We start from the raw sequence: 21917 nt of genomic DNA, 5'->3' as shown, positions 1-21917 counted from the left end.
CATGGCCGGCCTTGATTTACGTTCGAACAACTTTATTTCCAAATTATCTAAGATCGACGCTTCAAAGCTACCGTGAGGTGGCCAACGAAGGTCGCCGTCTTTCTTTGTATATTTAATCCAATAATCGTTAAAGGTAATCGGGCCTAGCCCATGTTTGCTATATAAGTCATAAGTAGGAGTTCCAACCGGAGGTATCGGACACGAGTCCTCCAGCAGGGAATCCGCACCACAAGGTCTGAAACAACTGAACAAAGTACTGCGACCAGGCATCTTGCACACTAGCCGAGTTTCACAAACTTCAAGGGTTACGGGATTTACCAAGTCCCAGCAAAGAACAAAACCCTCGGTTTTTGGCGGCTGCAGTCGTCAAACAATACAACAACAAAGTACGCTAGTAAAGTGTCACCGACAAAAACACTCACACAGCGTTCACAACAAAAACACTCGCTAAAGTGTTCAACAACCAAGAACTCTGGGAGCGACCCACAAATACTTAACTCAAAGATCGATGGCGTCACCAGGAAGGCCCGTCAGTTGTCTCGCTATACCAAGGTCTACGCCAGGCGCCAAAACAGGTCTACAGTCAGGGCAGCAGTCCGTCGCAGCCGTCAGGAGGCGGGAATCTTCGCGGGAAAAGTCTTCGGGCCACTTATTTCGACAACAAGATCGATGAAGCGGGGTGCACCTTCCCTCGGAGATTTCACACGAAGTTCCTCACGATCGTCGGGCTTGGACCGGTACCACTGATGCAACCCCTCGTTGGGCGCCAACTGAAGGACTGGGTTCTTTTGGACCCAGCGGTGCCAGGGCACAACACCTGAAACCTTCGTGGGTAACCTGCTCCGGCGTACAAGTCACAGAGACACGGGACACTTCCTTCGGCGTCAAAGATTCAAGGTTTATTTACTGCAGGGAACACAGAAGTCACAGGAAGTACATCGAGTGTAGTTCGGGGAGACTGCTTCAAATTGGTTCTGTGGATCGCTCCTTTTATACAGTTTTTACCCATAGAATAACATGATACACAAAAGTTTACAACCCGGTTCCCACATTTAGCTCCCAGAGGGGTCGCTTTGGTCACTTTGAAACACACAAGGTCCGGAACATAAGTGCGGAAACATTTGGCGGTTCCCAACTGTAAAAACCCATCTTCCCACCATTAACAAATTCCAATCAGCAGTAAAGTAGATCGAAATAGGAGCGAAAACAGGTGCAGAGGAAGACGGAGACAGTAGGGAGATCGGAAAGGGTGTAAAAGGGGAGGTAACGGGAAACACGAGATACAGGCATCAAAGGGACGTGCCTAATGAGATGCACGGCTTGAGACAATAAGCCCGTGCGGCAAGATGAGCCTCGAGCGGCGCCATCTGCCTTACAGCAGCAACCCCCCCGTCATAAAGACACTTACAAAGAACATGTGTCTTCCGCAAATATCTTGAGAGTCCCAGGGTCGCGAAGCGGACAGCGTCCGTTCGCTGACTACTTGAGGGCAAGAGACAAAATGGATGCCGTATCTAAGATGGAACCCGTGGGTACAGATGAAAAACCCACATAACAAACGAACGGTTTAAGTTAGCACAGCGAAACTGCGCAAACTTACTAAACTCGTCATTTGCGGTTCGTAGATACCAGACTCGACCATATTCGTGCGAGTCGAAAACACCACTTACAATTGTCACGGAACCTCAGTTGAACAGCAGAAATGCTTTTTTGCGCTTTACCATAGAAATTGGTGGCGACAGTTTGGCTTTCCTCGACCTTATGATTAAGGCTACAACTACTGGATTACAGTCAGAACTGTATAGGAAGCCTATGTCCAGAAATTCCCTCCTGATGTACGACAGCCATCATCCCAAATCATTACGGGATAATCTGCCTTTCGGGCAATTTTTACGGTACAAAGAAATTGCTCTACTGGCACAGCTTTTGAAACACACTCAGCCGCTCTTAAGACTCAGCTTGTCAAAAGGAAATACCCTCCCTGTCTGGTACATCGTGCTATGAAGTGGGCAAGTAACAACAATCGAGCAGCATTATTGGAACCACCAACTCCAAAAGAACCTCTGGAAAGGCTTACTTTTGTACATACTTTTGGTACATTATCCAGCAGCATCAAGAAAGCTGTGAAAAAACGTTGGTCCATTCTGAATTCAGGACCCCATTCTATCCATCAGCCGTTGTTCTCCTTCAAGAGAGGACCTAACCTGAGAGATAGAATGGTCCACACCAGACCACAAGAGGAAACACCTAGAACAGTGGGTACCCTATGGGACTTGCCTCCAGTATCCGGCCACCATCCATGTGGCACATGCCAATCATGTGCACAGACGTCAAAAACTACAGAAATCGATATTGGCACGTCCAGGCCCTGGAGACAAGTGAGATTCACCAACTGCAACAGCGACAAATTGATTAATTTGATCACCTGCCCCTGCGGACTCAGATACGTGGGGATGACCACTCGAAAGATCAAGGTGAGGCTGTCTGAACACAGAAGTACCATCAACTGTAAAAGGCAGGCTACTAGACTTACCACCCACTTCATTACCTTGAATCACTCACCCACTTCATTTAAATGGACGGTCTTGGAGAAACCGTTCATTCCATCACACGTCACGAATGTGGGAAATTTTCTGCTAGTGAAAGAACAGAAATGGGTTTTAAAACTTGGTACTGATCAAAGAGGGCTAAATGATGACATACCTTGGTCCTCGTTTTGAAATCACTACCTGACTAATGTCTATCTTGATGACCAACAACACACTAATGACCAATGGGACCATTCCTGTGAATGTGGTGTCACTTCAGTATGCAATATAACCCACGAGGATGTTATGATCAGGTTTTATCAGTCTCAGTGAGGTGGGTTTACCAACATCTTTCAGGTCTCTATTGCTCTATGACCGAGTGGGCCTCTTGCTGAGCATTTATTTCACTTATAGCTACATTTGATCTATTGAACATAGCGCGTTAAACACTGTAGCGCCATTTCCACTAAAGTTTTTCAATACCGCCGTGTATTTACAAATTATTGCCATGACTACGAGCGGTGTGAGCGCGATTGGTCAAATCCCCTCAGGGCTCGACCAATCGAAGCACTCGTTACACTATCACCGCGTGACGAGGCTTGTTCGCGCATCACGTGACGGCCTCAGCCTATCATGAGCAACATGTTATAAACTGCAAGCAAACAGACCGCCGGCACCTCCCCAGACGGCACAGATGCCGCGTTGGAGTACCGACGGAGAGGTAGGGTCCCCGATAACGTTTTCTTTTCTTTTATCTTATCCGGCAGTAGCGTGAAACTTTCTTGGGCACATACCCTCCGCTGCTGGTTTTGAGAGGCGGGGTTCCTATCACGCCATATTTCTATAGATCCTTTTGGGCACATCAGCTTAATGGGTTCAGGCAACAGACTGTGAGGAGCTGATATAATGACATCAATATCGCTCTTGGGCACACACTCTCCGCTGCCAGGTTCGAGAGGCGGGGTCCCTATCACGCCATATTCCTATAGATCCTTTTGGGCACATCAGCTTAATGGGTTCAGGCAGCAGGCTGTGAAGAGCTGATATAATGACACCAATATCGCTCTACTTACCATGCTAGCACATTAGAAGTGACGAGGTCATGAAATCCTCATACCTACTAACATCATATCATGATACTAAATGAAGCATTTTTTTAACATCTTTAACAGAAATTCTCGGCAATAACTATACCTTTGTTGTGTGTTAACACGTCTATGGTGGACGACTCAATGTTTTGAATTTATTCACCTCAACAGAGCTGTGCTTCACCTATGTCCTGAGCCGCAGCCAGGTGGGGTTAGGTCTCTACTTCTTACAAATCAGGTAAGATGTAGCACGTGAAATTTGAAAAGTTTTCAAGTTCTAAAAAGACTGGAAGGCATTAGTATATACAGTGCATTTGGCCTCAGTTTTATATATAGGCTTCACTAATGTTGATATTTACCCATGGTGATACAAACAAGGTTTTTTTGGGGATAAGTTGTGCGTGATGTACTCATGCTATATATTTCTTTGACTTCTTTCAGTGAACAACTGAAATTGTGAGAAAATACGGAACAAGTACACCTAGGAGGTCCAGGTGACATATATATCAGTATCTAAGTTGTTCAAAAATTTTATAAAAAACACTTCTTTACACTTTGGGGTTTTTTAGTTTGCAGTAGCGTCATTTCAAGGTCCTAAAGAAAGCAAGGCCACTTGGCCATTATTTGCTGAAACATGTTGACCACGTTCCACGACTAGACAGTTTATAAATTTTTCCCTGTCTTGGCTATTTTTAATATTGGCGTTGGGAGCTATATCCAATTAAAGTTTTTTTGCTTTCTAAACCAATTTTATTCACTTTATCTTTACCCTTTGATATCACACTGTTTTTTGCACTGCACTTTTCACCCCGTCAGTTACATCACTCATACATAATCTATCCAACTGAAAGCGACCCCGCCCTGCCTACAGGAAGGTCAGCCCCTTCCTGATAGAGATAAGACCAGGTGCTGTGTTGGTCCTCGGAGCCCCAAATGATGAAGGGCGGTTCCGAGTGGTGACTGATGGGTGTTAGAGACCAGACACTGACCTGGCTCTTGTTATTTTCACTAAGAAGATCTGTTGTATGGCTAGTGGTAATAACTCACTACCGTTATCTCCAATAATCACTTGTAGAGATTTTGACCCTCTGATACCCTTTTTGCGATAAGTTTCAACCTGGACAGAAGGTATGGGTGTTGGAGCCAGTGGTCCCAGCAGCACTCCAAGACAAATGGTCTGGACCCCATACAATTCTGGAAAAGAAGGGAGAGGTTACCTACTTGGTGGACCTAGGAACTCCCAGGAGCCCCCACAGGGTGCTCCATGTCAACAGATTGAAGGCATATGTCAGCAGGGCAGACATGGGCTTGCCCATGGCTACAGATGAGGGACAGGAGGGAGGATGGATCAGTTGATGGCAGCCTCACTGAACATCAGCAAAACGACTGTAGACAAGTTCTGCAGGCATACAGGCATATGTTCTCATTGACACCCAGTCAGACTAACTGGTGTACCCATGTGGTGGACACTGGTGACAGTCTTCCTGTAAAGAGCAAGATTTACAGGCAACCTGACCACGTCCGGGACTGTATAAAGACTGAGGTGCAAAAGATGCTGGAATTAGGTGTCATTGAGCCGTCAGAGAGCCCCTGGGCTAGCCCAGTGGTTCTGGTCCCCAAACCTCACACCAAAGATGGCAAGAGAGAGATGAGGTTCTGTGTGGATTACAGAGGACTCAATGCTGTCACCAGGACAGATGCACACCCTATTCCAAGGGCAGATGAGCTCATTGACAAGTTGGCTTCTGCCAAATATTTGAGCACATTTGACTTGACAACTAGGCTACTGGCAAATCAGGTTAACTGAGGAGTCTAAAGCCAAGACAGCATTTTCTACCCCTAGTGGGCATTGTCAATTTGTGGTAATGCCCTTTGGTTTGAAAAATGCACCTGCCACCTTCCAAAGGTTGGTGAATCAAGTCCTCACTGGGTTGGATGACTTTTGTGCAGCTTATCTGGAGGATATTGCTGTCTTTAGCTCCACCTGGGAGGATCACCTGGTCCACCTGAAGGAAGTGCTTGAGGCTCTGCAGAAGGAAGGCCCCACTATCAAGGCAACAAAGTGCCAGATAGGGCAGAGCAAGGTTGTATACCTGGGCCACCTTGTAGGTGGAGGCCAAGTTCAACCACTGGAGAGTAAGATCCAGACCATCAAGGACTGGTCCCCTCCAACTACCCAGACTCAGGTCAGAGCGTTCTTGGGCCTGACTGGGTACTACAGGAAGTTTGTTAAGAACTATGGGTCCATTGTGACTCCTCTTAATGATCTGACATCTAAGAAGATGCCCAAAAAGGTTCAGTGAACAGAAAACTGTCAAAAGGCATTTGATGACCTGAAGAAGGCCATGTGCTCTGCACCTATCCTGAAGAGTCCTGACTACTCAAGAGAGTTCATTGTCCAAACAGATGCTTCTGAGTTGGGAGTGGGAGCAGTGCTTTCACAGCTTAATGTAGATGGCCAGGACCAGCCCATTGCTTTTATTAGCAGAAGGCTGACCCCCAGAGAGAAACGTTGGTCAGCTATTGAGAGGGAGGCCTTTCCTGTGGTGTGGGCCCAGAAGAAGTTGAGACCATACTTATTTGGCACTCACTTCAAGATTCAGACCGACCATAAGCCCCTCTTATGGCTTAATCAGATGAAGGTTGAAAACCCCAAACTACTCAGGTGGTCCATTTCCCTACAGGGGATGGACTTTACAGTGGAGCACCGCCCAGGGACTGACCATGGCAACGCAGATGGTCTCTCCAGGTACTTCCACTTAGAACATGAAGACACAACTGGTCAAGGTTAGTCTAATGTCCCTGCGTTTGGGGGGGTTGTGTAGGAGAGTAGGGTCTGCTATCCTATGGCCACCCCAAATTTTTGCTTTTTGCTTCACTGGTTTATGACTTAATGTGGCTGTGGGCCTGCTAATCAGACCCACAGCCTGCTGTTCTCTCTCTAAATTACTGCCAATGCACTTTAGGTGCATTACGAAGTGGAACTGGTTCACCTTATTGGCCCCTGTAACAGTGTACCCTAGGTACCCAGGGCATAGGTGTTTCCAAGGCCTACCAGGGGCTGCAGCATGTATTTGTGCCACCCCTGGCCTGGCCTCCATATTTGACACAACTGGCTGATCACTCAGCTGGGGTAAGTTGGTGTAATCACCTCTTAGTTAGATATAGTATCCCTATATCTAACCCTAAACTGGACACATATGTTCCTACCAGCCACTCCTATGGAAGGCCTCATCAATCCTGGAGGCAGAGTGCTTGGAAATATGTGAGATGGTGCTCTAGCATGAGCTGAGCCCGTCTGCAGCTGTCGGGAACCACTCCCTAAGCTGTTCCGGGATATTGCCATACCATATACTCTTAAGTGCATTGTAATCCTCGCGGTTAAATGCTATCTTTGGTTTGGCTTTATCAAAACATGTCGAGTAAGGTGTCATACGAACTGGAATACTATCCCCTCGACAGTTCTGTCGACGGGGATAGCATTCCACCCTTCTAGAGGGACACAACATGTGTGTAGCCTTAACCCCGGTTAAAGTTAACCAGAGCCTCAGCATCACAAAATGGATGCTGCCACCACAGACACGAGTCTGACCTCCTGCTGCTGGGAGTCCTTCCAGCGAGGGAGGCTTGGACAAAGGGTTTCCTGCCTTGGGAGGTGCGAGCACCACCCCAGACAGGGTTTTGTGTATTGGGTAGGACAGGGCTGAATAGATTGAGACATGCCCGGGGCACACAAGGTGTCCCCGTGCATAAGCCAGTCCAAACTGGTCCTGGGACTTTCCAGACCCAGGCCTGGCGAGGAGCTGGACAAAGGAAAGGGGGTGTAACCGCCCCCTTCCTGGTTCCTCTCAGAGGAGGGACCTAGTAGGTGATCCACCCCTCAGATTGGGAATAAGAGTGGGAGCAGTGCCATTGCACAGCAGATCATCCTGAATCAACTTGAAACAAAGAAGAAGACTGGACTTCGACATTCTGCTGCTCAGAAGACTGAAGAGAATCTCCCTTGTGGCCTAGGAGTGGCCACCCTGTGAATACAGGTACCAACCAGCAACTCGATGTCTGCTTTGCCGCCGCCTCCCGCCGGAGCCCGAGCCCAGAGCCCAACAAGAACCAGACTCCCAGACCTCCCACAGCCCGATCCACAGTCCCTGCAAAGAAGGGACCCGTGGAGGCACCGAGTGACTTGGGACCGGACCTCTTGGAAGACACTTGAAAAGCTGACTGCGCAGCATCTGAGGCATCCTCGATGTTGTGCTTTGAGGACTGAGAACCCCCACCACCAAGCAGCCCTTGCACCGAAGAAGAGCCCTCTAGCATCTCCACGATCTGCGTGGGGCCCTTTTGCATTGTGCCACTCGATGCGCCATCCCGGCCACTAGCCACGTGGTCAGCGGCCATCTTGGCAACGAAACCGACAAACTACACAGCGGGTCTGGTTGCTCCAGACTTGCCCAAGCTCCTGCGAAAAGGAGCACTCGCTCTGACCTTGCTGGTCCGAGTGTTAAGCATCTTTTGATTCCTGCGTGGCTTGCATTAGCCAAGGCCTGTTTGCTCCGATCAGGTTGCCGACACCGCCAACAGCGAGAAGCCTGCGTGGGACAGCTCGTGACCGACTCCTGGACGTCCTCAACCCCCGGTGTCCACGTTGCTGCAAAGAGAAGCTACACCTCAACGCCTGTTTGCACCCGACATCGCCTGGTTCCAATCTGGTTCCACGGTAGTCACTGGCTAGTGACTTTGAACATTGTCCCCTCTGCTTTCAGGTCTTCACATCTTCAGATCCACCCTTGGATCCATCGGAACTCTTCACGTCGAGCCGCCTGCAGCATCTTCAGCTCCAAGCACCATCGACCAGCGTGACGAAACCCGACACTACTTCGACCCTGTGCACCCGCTTCCTGTGGGTGAGGTAACTCAGCTCCGCCGGTGTTCCTACACTGGTACACATCTCAAGGGCCTGTGTCTTAAGTTTCAGCGTTCTAGGTCACTCGGAAGGTTCCGAACTATCTAACTTTGTACTTTTTACGCACCATAGACTTTACATTGGAAAGTGCGTGCACTTTAGACACTGCACCCGAGTCCCGCGGGCCTTTCCCGACTTAGTCACTGCTAGTCTCGAATAGCTCCAGCGATTCCCAAGGCCCTAGGCCTGTTCCCGTTCTAATTGGTATCTCTTTTACCACTTTCTTAGTATATGGTTTAGGTGGCCCCTAGGGCTCATCCATATTGTGCAACTTTTGTGTATTTTAAACTGTCTTGTGATTTAACGCTTGTGCTTCTGTGCTCATAAAGAGTCCAGGGGATTTTATAGTTAATAAATCAATATATATTTTCAATATATATCTGTGTGGTGTCCTTTCATTTGGTATTCAAGGGGGTTGTGTATGGTAATACAGCTGGCTTCACATGCCTTTCAGAGTTTAGCCTAAGACTGCTTTGTCCACGTTACCACTAGGATAACTGGTCTACAAGGTTGAATTACAACCAATCATCATAAGGGTTGCTTGGCATGGTACAAAGTGATCACTAGAATTAGTGAGCATTATATACCAGGCCAACTTCTCACAGTAGCCGACTATCAGGAGGAAGCGGATGCAGAACTGAAACACCTGGGGAAATAGGCGACAGCTAGGATGTATGGGGAGAGGGACAGGCCGGGCTCGGTACTGGCCAATATGATCAAGCAGCAGAGGCATAGAATAACAGTTACGGCCATAAAGACGAGGGAGGGTGATCTACTCACAGATGAGGAAGAGATAGGGGACCGCTTCAGGACCTATTTCTCAGAGCTTTACAAGGCGCGGGGGTCGAGCAAAGAGGAAGAGATCCAGGACTACCTGGAACAAATTAAACAACCATTTTTATCGGATGCCCACAGAGAATTCTTAATGCTTTCAATAGAACATGATGAGATTTGGGAGGCCCTCGGTGGAATGAGTGCTGGGAGCGCCCCGGGGACGGATGGCCTCACAGTGGGGTTGTATACGGGGTTCCTGGACTTGTTGCTACCACACCTCTCTGCACTATTTGCAGATATGAGGGAGGCGGGTGCAATGCCTGCATCAATGAGAGAGGCACTGGTTGTGGCCATTCCGAAGCGGGGGAAACCCACGGAGGAATGTAGCTCCTATAGACCGCTGTCACTCTTGAACCTGGACACCAAAATATACGCGAAAGTACTCGCGACCAGATTGGCCCTGCTGACCCCGGAGCTAGTTGCACCGGAACAGGCAGGCTTTGTGGTGGGTCGGAACATCACATACAATTTAAGAACTGTGTTTGGAGCACTTCAGCACATTTCCCAGGACCGGAAGGCGATCGCTGTGTTTTTAGACATGGAGAAAGCCTTTGATTCGGTGGAGTGGCCTTTTATGAGAATGGCTCTAATGAGGCTGGGACTAGGCCAGGGGTTCTTGCAGATGATGGCGCCCTTGTACTAAGACTTGATGGCTCGTGTGCGCCTTGGAAACCGGGTTATGGACCCGATCCCTATCCGGAGAGGCACTCGTCAAGGGTGCCCCTTGTCACCAACGCTCTACGCGCTGGGGACGGAACCGCTGGCCTGTGCGATGCGGGAGTACCACAGTCACAGAGGTCTGAATTTCCCTGATTATCGCTTGATCATATCAACGTACGCGGACGACACCCTTTTGTATGTTCGGGAACCAGAACAAAACTTGGCGCCACTCTTGCGGGAGGTGGTGCGGTTCGGGGCTCTATCAGGGCTAACGGTCAATTGGAATAAATCCATTGCATTCCCCCTGACCCCAGCTACGGAACAATTTGAGATGGAGTATCCATTGAGGTGGCCCACGGATTCGGTGCGGTATCTGGGGATACAATTGCACACAGATCCGGACGTAGTTATGAGAGAAAACTATTGGACTGCCATGGCGAGACTGGAAGACAACGTTAATGTCTGGATGGCCCTCCTGCTCTCGCTGATAGATAGAATTTCGATCATGAAAATGATCATATTGCCTAGACTACTGTATTTTTTTACTAACATACCTATAGTTTTACCGAAATGCTTCTTCAGTCGCCTTAAGTCCTTGATGATAAAACTGGCATGGGCCGGGAAACAAGCCAGGGTGCAGTAAAGTGTCATGGTGTTGCCATACCACTTCGGAGGTCTGGATGCTCCGGACTTTGAACTATACTTCAGAGCGGCGCAGGGTGAATCTCTTCATAGTTGGATACATGACAAGGAGAATGCACTGCATGTCCAACTTGAGAGACTCTATGCGGCACCTAAGCCACTGCCAGCTATAATATTTGACCCAGCAGACAGATGCACAGGATTGCTGGACTCACTGAACTCCCCCAGACATGCATGGCAGGCGCTACTGCGGTGCTACTCTGGGGCGCTTCTGTACTCTCCATAAATGCCTATCGAGTGGATGGCTTGGCTCTCGCCGTGCTTGGAAAAAGGGGTGGTCACGGCCCTGAACGACTTGGGCATAACAACGGCCGGCGATATGTTCGAGGGGGGGCGCTCAAAACGTTTGCTGAAGTGCTCCCACCGGAAATGGAGCCCACTGGGCTACAGCGATTCCAATTTCACAGGGTCAGAGGGGCCTGGCGGGAGCTATTGCGTGACAACTTAATGGAACCGGCTGAATTGTTGGAACTCACGCACGTAATTAAGACAACTTCCCCCCGGAAAATGGTTTCCACTCTGTATAGGATGACCATTACAGGCAGAGCGACAGGGTATAGTAGGGCACGTCTTGAGTGGCAGCGGGACTTGGGGATTGCGGTCGACGATGTCATGTGGAGATACTGTTGCACTAACACGAAGCGGATTTCCTTAAACATAAGATATAGATTAATACACTTTAAATTTATTAATAGGGTTTATCATACCCCGGAGAGACTGTGTAGATTTGGTCTGCGTGGCAATGCGACTTGTGACAGATGTGGGGCTGGTAATGCTGGGTTCATGCATTTATCCTGGGAGTTCCATGGGGTGCAGCAATATTGGAACAAAGTGTTTCATACTATAGGTAAGATAATAGATGCTGTAATAGCCCCATCCCCCGCCCTGGCCCTTCTGGGATACCCAAAGGGACTGCCCAAGGCCCAGAGACGTTTGGTAGATATGGGGCTGCTGTTGGCTAAGCGCAGACTGGCTGGAAGTTGGATGAGGGGCCCGCTTCCTAAGATAGAACACTGGGACAGGGACTTGACCTACTGTTGCACTCAGACAGAGAATTACAGCGACCTTTTACCGCTGAAAAGCAGGCCCAAGAACTTCTGGGGGTTGTACGTGGAATATGAAAGGCACCTGGCTGCGACAACAGAGGATGAGGGAAGGAGCGAGGATGACCGAGCTAATAGGCCGCAAGAAGAGGATACTCAGACTACAGCGGAGGGGTGATTTATGATAGGTTGGGGCCCATGCCAGATGGGGCCGGTGTCACATTTGGGGCCTCCTACAGACACAAGATAAATGGGCGCTAGTAAGTCATATAGGGACACACCACAGGGTCACGGAGCATACTGTAGAGCTGAAGGCATCGGTTGTAGTTGGGTTGTATATTTGTTTTAGCTTGAAAAAAAAAGGAAAAAGTGAAGGTACGTTTTTATATATGACATGCACCATAACCAGGAGAGAGCTACAACGACTTGTATACAATGCCGCATGACCTCCGGGATGTGGGCTGAACGGCTGTGTTTGACCAGTATGTACATTGGGTTGTGCTGCACTAGGTGAGACGAGACACTCTCTGATTGTGTGTAATGTACCTATCACGGTTAATAAAAAAAAAAAAAATAATAATAAATAGCCCTGGCAATATACATCGTCCATAGCCCAGGGTTCTTGAAAAATCAGTGTATCATGGCCCTCGATAAAGATGTACCAGTCTACTGAGGGAGTTTTTGATGTGAGCCCTGCTATGTTCCAAGAAGCTAATTTAAGTCCTACATCGGGGCCGGTGTTGGAACTGCTACACGGAGAAGGGCATATACTAGTTGCTTTTTTGATGACCAATGTTCGTCACTACATAGCGGAAGCATGGGCACATTCGATATTATGACAGTATATGGTGTGGCTTTAGGTGGAAGATGAAGAGACATGCAATTGCCGCCTTTTTTGTTTGCGCGGTACTTGGGGTCTTTGAAGCTGAAACCGACATCTTACGTTCTCGTCATTACCCCTGACAGACTCATGCATCTGATCAGCGGCTTGTTTCACCTTACTGTCTATTGTCTGTGATTTGATCTTCCTTCTACCCCTCTCTCTCTTCACCATCTACGCTCTCATATTCTGGTTTTTTTCTATTCCTTGTAACGCCCTAGTAACTGATGTAAATTGTTTATGATGTAACCTTGTAACAATATGTAACTCTTATGTAAAGCGCTCTGATACCTCCGGGTCTGGCTAGCGCTATATAAAACTCATCAAATAAATAAATAAAAATACTAATACACTCAGCCACTCCTTGAGACAATACTGGGGCTTGACAATCTATTAGTTCCCCCTACGTACGCACATACGTTCTTTGCTATGGGAAGACCAACCATCCACATTGGTGGTTATTCTAGTTTCAGTCGTGCTTACACGACTAGGTACGTTGGATCTCTCTGGCACACCCTCACTCGCTAAATGGGGTGTGGAAAATCGATGCTGCTCAATTTTGGCCAGTCTTTTGTCTATACTAGACAACTTTAATATTAATGGGTCAAGCATGGCCATAAATTTTTCTTCGAACTTTGTTAGAAGAACAGCCTCGAGATTACTAGAAGACTGTGTGTCTGTGACCTTGGGTCTAACATCTCCAATACCCGGAATGCCTGGGGCCGTAACAACCTTGGGGACACCCTCACTCCCCAGAAGTACCACTTTCCGTTTCGCCATTTTACAGGCCTGGTGCGTGGTTTTAGGCAAGCCACGCGCTTTTCTTTTTTTATTGGTGGCTTCCCCACCTGGAGCCTGTATAGACCTTTGATGGCGGGTAAGTACCTTAACAGGTGGTGGGGGCGACGATAAGGGAAAACTAGCTGCCACAGAAGAGCCATTTAACTGATGCTCTTGAGGAATAGGACTTGCTTGGATCGTGCAATCAATTACTGTGCCAGATTCTAGTATGGGCAAAAGAGGAGGTGAGATAACTTCGGTGGGGACTCTGTGTGGATCTAGTGAAAGTCTCCTTTCGTCAGTTCAATCTAATGAATTAAGACTGACTCCGCCCGTGACAAAAAAGCGTCCAACGTGCCTACAAATCCTAGCCCCCCTTACGGTTGATCTTGCTTATACTTTCAAGATAATGGCACATAAGAGTACTACAAGTATGGATTTACAGTCAAAAAAGAGCTGACCAGATTATGGTAAGGTTGAAGAAAGGGGGGTGGCCCAGCCCAGTCCCTTCCAGTCTCTGACAGGCTCGGACGGGCCTGCCCTTGGCCCGGGCTATGCCTGGGCGTGGCCAGGGCACGCCCGCGTGCGTCCTGCACTGCGAGAGCCCTGGCTCCCTGTTAGCGCCTCCTGGCACGCTGGTGACGGTATGGCATGGGGCACCGCAAGGATGATGGGAGAGGTAGTTCTACGGCTTCCTGGGCTTCCATCCACGTTCCGCGCTCTCTGGCAAACAAGGGTGGTGGCAAGCAAAGGTGCGTCCTGCAAATAGTGGGCTCCCGCGTTGTGAGAGCCCTGACCCCCTTTTACCTACTCCTGGCGTGCTGGTGACGGTGCAGCACAGCATGGAGCGCCGCAGGGGGATGATGGGAGAGGTAGTGCTCTGACTTCCTGGGCTTCCCTCTGCGTTCTGCGCTCTCTGGCAAACAAGGGTGGCGACAAGCAAAGGTGCGTCCTGCAAATAATGGGCACAGTGTATACAACATCCTCACTAAATCCAGGCAAAGGGAGTTCTTTTTGAAAGCTGAAAATGCACTATCACATTCCTCTGCTTTTGTATATTCGGAAGGTTTTGTTTGCTACCTTTACACCCCGGATTAGCCCAGGTGTAGTAGAGGAATAATGTAATAGGCGGAATACCATGAAGTACTCACTGCAGGTATAGTTCTCTCAGACAGGTGTCATTTCAACTGCATTTCTCAAACCTTATAAGACCTGGTCAGCAGAGAAAGTATCTTTTCGGGTCACCTTCAGGAGCAGGCACGACAAAAGTTCACTTTTCTAGTCGTGAAGACACTACACTGCCCCAAATGCAGCATCCCATCTTCATCGCCAGTGAAGCGATTACTACTTCAACTCTTAAATTTAACAGGTAAGATGATTTATTTTAAGTAATTGCATTGCAGAAATGACAGTGTTTTCAGTCTCGTCTCAAACTCTTGCTACTCTCCTCTCTGACTCACTAAAACTCAACATTCTCAATTCCCTTGAAGGAGTTTACCAACTGGTTGTATCGAACAGGGGAAAAGTGAGAAGAGAGAAGAAATGGAACACAGGAGATCAAGGTGGAACTAGGATTATTGCGACATATTCATTGGCCTTGTGCTGAATGGGTTAGGGGGACCTCTGTGCTGAAGGGGCCTGTTTTTCGCACTTGAAATTCAGAGCCTGACCATCATGCAAGACTGAAAACACTGGTAGGGTGCACATAGCTCCTGAAGCTGTCTCAGGGAGAAGCACACACTGTGAACCTTGCTTGCTGAGCAGAGCGGTCTTTTTACAAAAATTGGAGGGTAGTCAAGAATTCCCGTACTCGCTAGAACTGAATGGTGAAGAAAACCACTCACGGTGTCTACCAACTTACACAGTAAGTTAACAAACTCAAGTAGATACCCTTACTCCACAAGTCATGAGCTCGACATTTTGAATTTGTGGCCATGCAAAAACAGGAAGTGAAGGAGGGATTACCTAAACGGAAATATTAATAGCATAACTTTGTTAAGGAAATATATGAAAATAAATAAGGGAATAGATTGTGACCTGTGTTACGTATGTTGCCATGGTATGACAAGAAAGGGGGACATTTGAAGACCTGTTTGATGATTAGGAATCTTCAATAAGTGAGGAATGGGATAAGGAGACAGAAGCAGAGGTATTTAAAATGTTTACTTTGGTAGATGCTATCCTGGTGAATACTGGAAAAACAATGGTGGGGATGAAGATTTACATTGCGATTTTTTGTCAGAGTTGTTATTTGAGAGTGTATCCAGCTTCGAACTTCACTGATAATCCATCCGATCAACTTTATATCCCCCAATGTTTAGTCGAAAATACCCAAGTCGATGGGGATTTATAAATGCTTGACACATTTTATTGAATGTTACATTTCCATCCTCGTCTATGGAGGTAAATAACAAGTGAACCACAAAATAAAATACCTTGTAGGAATTGCAAATAATTTCCCCTACTTGTTTGAACATTGATTCACAATGATCCAAAAGTCTAAACAAATTAAATAAATTGTTTGCAATATGCACATTCATGATTGTTATTGAGTGACCCAGTTATGCTATGATCGTGTTTCTCTTGCTTTCTGCAGCCACGTTACCTCAGAATGATCAAAGTGAAATTCTGCAGCAGTACAGACGTGAAGAAATTGAAGATCGTCAAACTTTATTCAGGTTTGTTACATTCATCAATTATTAGTTGTGCGGATTTTAAATGTTTATGTTGCTGAATGGAGTAACAGAACTTTGAATTAAAAAAGTTCCAATATCTCACATGGTCTAGCTCCTGCAGCAAAATACTTCTCGAGATGCCTCTGAGCTGCAGGTCTTGGATGAAGCCCAGTGACATTCTATAGATCTGAATAATTAAGACATAGCAACTGCGCCCGTCAGGACGCTCTGAGCCACTAACATTTACCCAGTCAGTATTTATAAACTCCATTTATAAGAAATACTGGAGCTGTTATAAATTCAGTCTGTCACTCTCCTTGCAGAACTGTAATCATCCAGTCAGTACCTACGTACTCAAGCACCAAAGTAGGCCTTAGGGCATGGACTGCTTCAAAACCCCAATATACACTATGCATGCACTGTTCTATGCGCCTGTATACTTGTCTTTTAAACCTTCAATTGCCCAGTCTGTATCCTTACACTGCCTCCAAACACTCTGCCACTGCTGTTTCAGTATTGTAGTGAGCCATTCAGCAGTGTGTGCTTATCTATGCTTTGTGCTAAAAGTGAAGCAGTTATACATTCAGTCAGACACTCTCCTTGCAGAACTGTAATCATTCAGTCAGTACCCAAGTATTCATGCAGCAAAGTAGGTCTTAGGGCATGGACTGTATCCTTACACTTCCACCAAACACTCTGCCACTGCTGTTTCTGTATTGTAGTGACTCATTCAGCAGTGTGTAGTAATCCATTCACTGCATTAAAACACTAAGGGGCAGATATACAATAACTGATACATCCCCCGGAATATGCCAGTTATTGTGCACCATGCTACCGCCACCATGGATGTGCTGTATTTACAATGCAATGCACTATAGGGCAAAAACGGTGCCATAAAGGCGGCGCATTGCTTGAGTTGTGTTGCAAGCGCAACGCAGCTCCAGCAATGCTCTGGGGACCCTATGCTCACAATGCTGTGTCAATCCTTACACCTGCTTCAAGCAGGTGCAGGGATTTGACGCAGCATGGGCCCAAAAGTGACTAAATGGAATCCTGTAGATTTTAGTCAGCCAATTTTAGGAGGCGTACCTGCGCCGGAACGCCCCCCCCCCCACCCTGTGCAGGAACGGCCCCTTCTGGCGCAGGGCTTTACAATGTGGCGCACCTCCCAGATGCGTCACATTGTAAATACCACACACCATGGCGCATCTTTTGCACCACTGCTGCATCACAAAAGTGACGCAACAGTGGTGTAAAAGAGGCACAAGGGGGTTGTAAATCTGCCCCTATCACTTACAAATTCACCCAGGCAGTTTCACCAGCAGTGCAAAGGGAAGCATTGACTTGTAACATATTTATGTACATATGTTACATTCAAGTGCTTCGGAAGTACTACAGTATACTATAAGTAAACACCTTATAGATTTATGCTGTAGCACTTCCTTATAGTTCTGCACTTTCACATTCACCATACACTACTAATGTATTCTTTCAGTCAATTATGCACTACACATACATACATCTAAACTTTCAGACACTAGCTTACAATTTTAGCTCTTTTAACCAGAGTAAGTAGTTCTGGAAATAACTTTTTTTTTTGTTTTGTAGTTTTGTAGTTTCTTTTGTATTTTTTTAACAGTTTTTTTTGTAAGGAAAAAAAGGAACTGCAAACAAAAAAGTCTTCAACAGGAACAAATAAACAAAAAAAATCCTTGGTGAGAGCATTAGTGCTGCTGTTTCCTCCTGCAAATTAAATCAATTGACTGCTCGCCGTAGCATAATGTTTCCTTAACAAAATTTGCAAAGAATAATTAAATTGGCAGAATCTGGACAGATGTCCGGATTTGGACTTGCAGATCCTGTTGATGTGCTTGCTTCAGCTGGTAGAATCTCCTCCCTGACTCTGGTGTATGCAGCACAGGCATAATTTACAAGGTGTTGTTTTTTGATATGCCTCACCATGCTTGCAGTCCAGAAGGAGTAATGCTTGTTCAGATTCCCTCTAGCGAGCACAACAGAGCAGATTTTGCAGGTAACTTTTGCAGCATTTACCTTTTTTTCACCCTCTGGAAATGGAAAAAATTTCCATATCAATGCCTCCTTTCTTTTTGTGGGTGGATCTTCTGCCACAAATTCTTCCTCAGAAGAGTTTTCTGAAGTGTCTTCTTGCTGGGCAGCCATGATAAATCTATGTAGACACAGCTCCTTCAGAAAAAGGTGTTCCTTCAATGAAAGTCAAAGAAGAAGAATTAAAATGGGTGGGGTCCTTCAACAGTTAGAATAGGAAGTATTATGAACCAATCAAATCTCTTGTTTTGAAGTCACATGGCTTTGCATATGTGTACGGTACGCTTATGGTGCACGTACGGACGACGTACCGCTGTGATTTGCGTAATTGCTTTTAAAAGTAATATACGCTTATTAAAAGTAGAAAAAAACTATTTTCATGATTACCTCAGATAATGTCTTGCCTTAATATTTACATTAAATACATAGATATATCTTTTTAAACATTAAGAAACTTTCGCAGAGTATGCGTACGGTGAGGCGTACATACGTACATGACATCACGCGGATGCGTCGCGGAACGTCAAGACCTATTCGTAACGTATGTGCATGTAAGCGTACCGTACGATTACTGTTACAATGATGGTACGATCACCGTACGCGTACTGTACGTTTACGACAAAAAAAGCAAAAAGAAAATATAAAGAATTTAATTTTTATATATTGAAAAAATGTTTTTTTTTTACAAAAATCATTTTTTACATTTTTTAAAATTATTTTACATAAAAATATGTAATGTAATTAAAAAAATAAAATAACTAAAAATAATTATTACAAAATTGTAGGAAATTAGTATAAAAAGAAATAAATATAATAATTAATACATTTAAATATTATCATTTACAAAACCTTTGAAATTCACTGAAAAAACCATAGGTTTTAGCGACGTTATAGTTAGGATTTAGCATTTAAAAAACCTTAGAAATTCACTGAAAAAAATCATAGGTTTCACACATGTTATAGTTAGCTTGACATTTCACTCATACAAAACCATTGAAATTCCCCCGTTATAGTTAGTTCAGCTAACTATAACTTGCGCGCCCGCAGTGCACTGCTGATGGCGTCACATATTACATCACTCATGACATGGTCAGTGACATCACTCATGACATGACTGATGACATCTCAAATCCTACCGCCGCAGGGAGAGAGAGTTTTGCCGCTGCCTTCATCGTGGTCTTCAGTTAGTTCAGACCTTCGGGTCGTCTCAGGCTTTCTGTCTTGACTACGCCTAAAAGTCCGTGCTCTACGATGCCGCTTTCCCCTTTATAGAGGGCATGAGCCGACCATATCATTGAGGTCCATTGATTTCTGATTCCTGGTCCCTCTATTAGTACTTTCATCTATCTCGAGAGTTTTTATCTGGCCCTTCTGAGACCCTTTTAAAAGACATTGGGCTGGTCTATTTTGCCCCCCTGACCCGCAGTGGTACTTCAGCTCCCTCCCTGAACCTCGCCTGGATCATCTACAGGCCCCTGAAATTGAGTTGCTCCGAATTTCGACTGTTTAGCAAGCGCATGTATCTACTGGATCCCTTTTTTACATTTGTTTGTTTGCTAATTACCTGCTATTCCTCTGAAACATCTCAGTGGTCCCGGTTCTGAGGGCCCCTAGAATACCCACCCTCAGCCTTTGCTGCTACTAGGACCGCTTCCCAGGACCTTGTGCCAGACGTAATTTACTGTGTCTGCCTGTTTTCTATTCCAAGTGCGCCCTGATGAAGGAAGCCTGTATTGGCACTTGTCTGAAACGCGCGTCGGCGCTTTTGTGTGTGGTGATATGTATGTGAATGTTTGTGTATGTATTTGATTGTATAAAAGGTGTGTTTGAGTGTAGGAGTGAATGTACTTTGTGCCTTTTTTGAATGATCTTTGCGTGTCCTAGTTTTTTTATATTGTATTTCTGTATATGATTATGAAAAGTTCTTCAGATACTATTCCATTGTCTTAATAAAATTATTTTTCTATGAAAACAATGTATTTATATTTATAAAAAAAATTTAAAATAAAACATTTCTTTGAATAAATACATCTTTCTTGTGGTTGTGTGGGCTAGCTGTATGTGTGATTAGAACTTTGTTCTTCTTGTATTTAGGGAACACCCATTTCCATGTTTCTCTCTCTTGACATCTCAAATGACATCACTGATGACATCATCCAGTGAATGTGTGTTTTTCTGAAAAATATATATTTTTTATATATGTATATCTAAAGGTCGATGGAAGAATAAATGGGCAAATAAGTGTCTAAATGGATGTTTTTTTTGTAAAAATGATTGCATAACTGACTTATTAAGTGATCTTAGTGAATACATGTATTAGCGAGTAATGTTTAAATATGTTAATATCTGTATCAGTGTCTCACTTTGTCTATAAGTGGCTGCATGGGTTGGTGAGCAGCTACATGAGTGTCTATATGGGTTATTAGTTGTTTTTTTGAGTATCAGTTTTAGTGTCTGTATGGTTTGGTAGAGGGTATTACTTACCGCATAAATGCATGAATGAATGACTCACTGTTTGTATGTGTTTTGAAGACAACATGTGTGCAGGACTGTATGGGTGGATGAGTGTGTGTATGGGTGTGTTATTGAATGAATGACTATCTCAATAGTATCTTAATGAGAAACTACATATGTTTTTATGTAAAATATGTGAGTATTGATGTTTAAGTGAATATATGTGAGAGTGAGTGATTGGAAGAGTTCCTGTATAAATACGTTTGTGTTTCTATAAGAGATTGTTTAAGAGAGTATGTAAGTATGTGTACGTTTCTGTAGAAGTAAGTGTAGTGCTGTGAGTATAGTAGTATTTGCAAGTAAATGGATGTTTGATACTTTATTTGCATGTGTGAGTAACTCATTTAATTTAAAAAATCTTTATTTGGTTTTTCAAGCAGAAAAAAACCATTAAAGCACATTGTCCAATAATAAATAATGCAGTGTAAAAACATGATATACAAGCAGAAAATACCCAGATAGTACAATATATATTAATAATACCAATCACAGATGAGCAGGTATGAAAGTGTGAGTAACTCTATGGATGAGTGTCGGTGTGTAACAGGATGTATAGGAGTATGAGTACATGTATCAGTGACTATATAGAACTGTTGGTGAATGAGTGAATGTGTATGTAGGTGTTGGATTTACTGAATAGGTTGTTGTAACTGGTATTGGTATCTCCATTTTCTTGAAAAGTTTAGTTTCTATTTTTGTGATGTAATATGTGACGCCATCAGCAGTGCATTGCGGGCGCGCGAGTTATAGTCAGCTGAACTAACTATTAAGGGTGGGCTTAAAATCCGTTTCGTGGGCGAATTTGCGGATTTTCCATAAATTTCGCGATCCGCGAATCTCGCGAAATCGCGGTAAAATCCGCGAATCAGCGGGGACGAATTTTCAGCCAAGCAAGGGTTACAGCAGCAGGTGCAAAAGTTGAACCTAATTTCTTTGTAACCTTTTACAAAAGGGTTACAAACAAATTAACTTCAACTTGGACACCTGCTGCTAATTGCTTCCTGGCGCCTCGTTGCCTACTTGCAACTATTCTCAGACCCTGCTCTGACCCTTGAAGCAGGGTCAGAGAATAGTTACAAGTAGGCAACGAGGCACCTGTCCAAGGAATTAAACCTCATCAGGAAGCACTTACAGATATAAAAAAACAGGAAGAAGGGAGAGGATGGCAAATACACCCATTTTG

General features: G+C 45.4%; 1 protein-coding gene across 1 annotated transcript in view; it reads left to right on the top strand.

Annotated features, from left to right (window-relative positions):
• Positions 1–21917, top strand: part of LOC147711652 (polyunsaturated fatty acid 5-lipoxygenase-like) — a 977760-nt gene that overhangs the window by 78946 nt on the left and 876897 nt on the right. Inside the window, exon 3 of the mRNA XM_086922317.1 lies at positions 16075–16156. Within this exon, the coding sequence (XP_086778443.1) occupies positions 16075–16156 (82 nt within the window). The remainder of the gene's footprint in view (positions 1–16074; positions 16157–21917) is intronic.

Source organism: Lissotriton vulgaris, chromosome 5 (genome assembly GCF_964263255.1).
Source record: "Lissotriton vulgaris chromosome 5, aLisVul1.2, whole genome shotgun sequence".
Lineage (NCBI taxonomy): Eukaryota > Metazoa > Chordata > Amphibia > Caudata > Salamandridae > Lissotriton > Lissotriton vulgaris.
The sequence above is the reverse complement of the archived record's forward strand: the minus strand, read 5'-3'. Positions and strand labels throughout refer to the sequence as shown.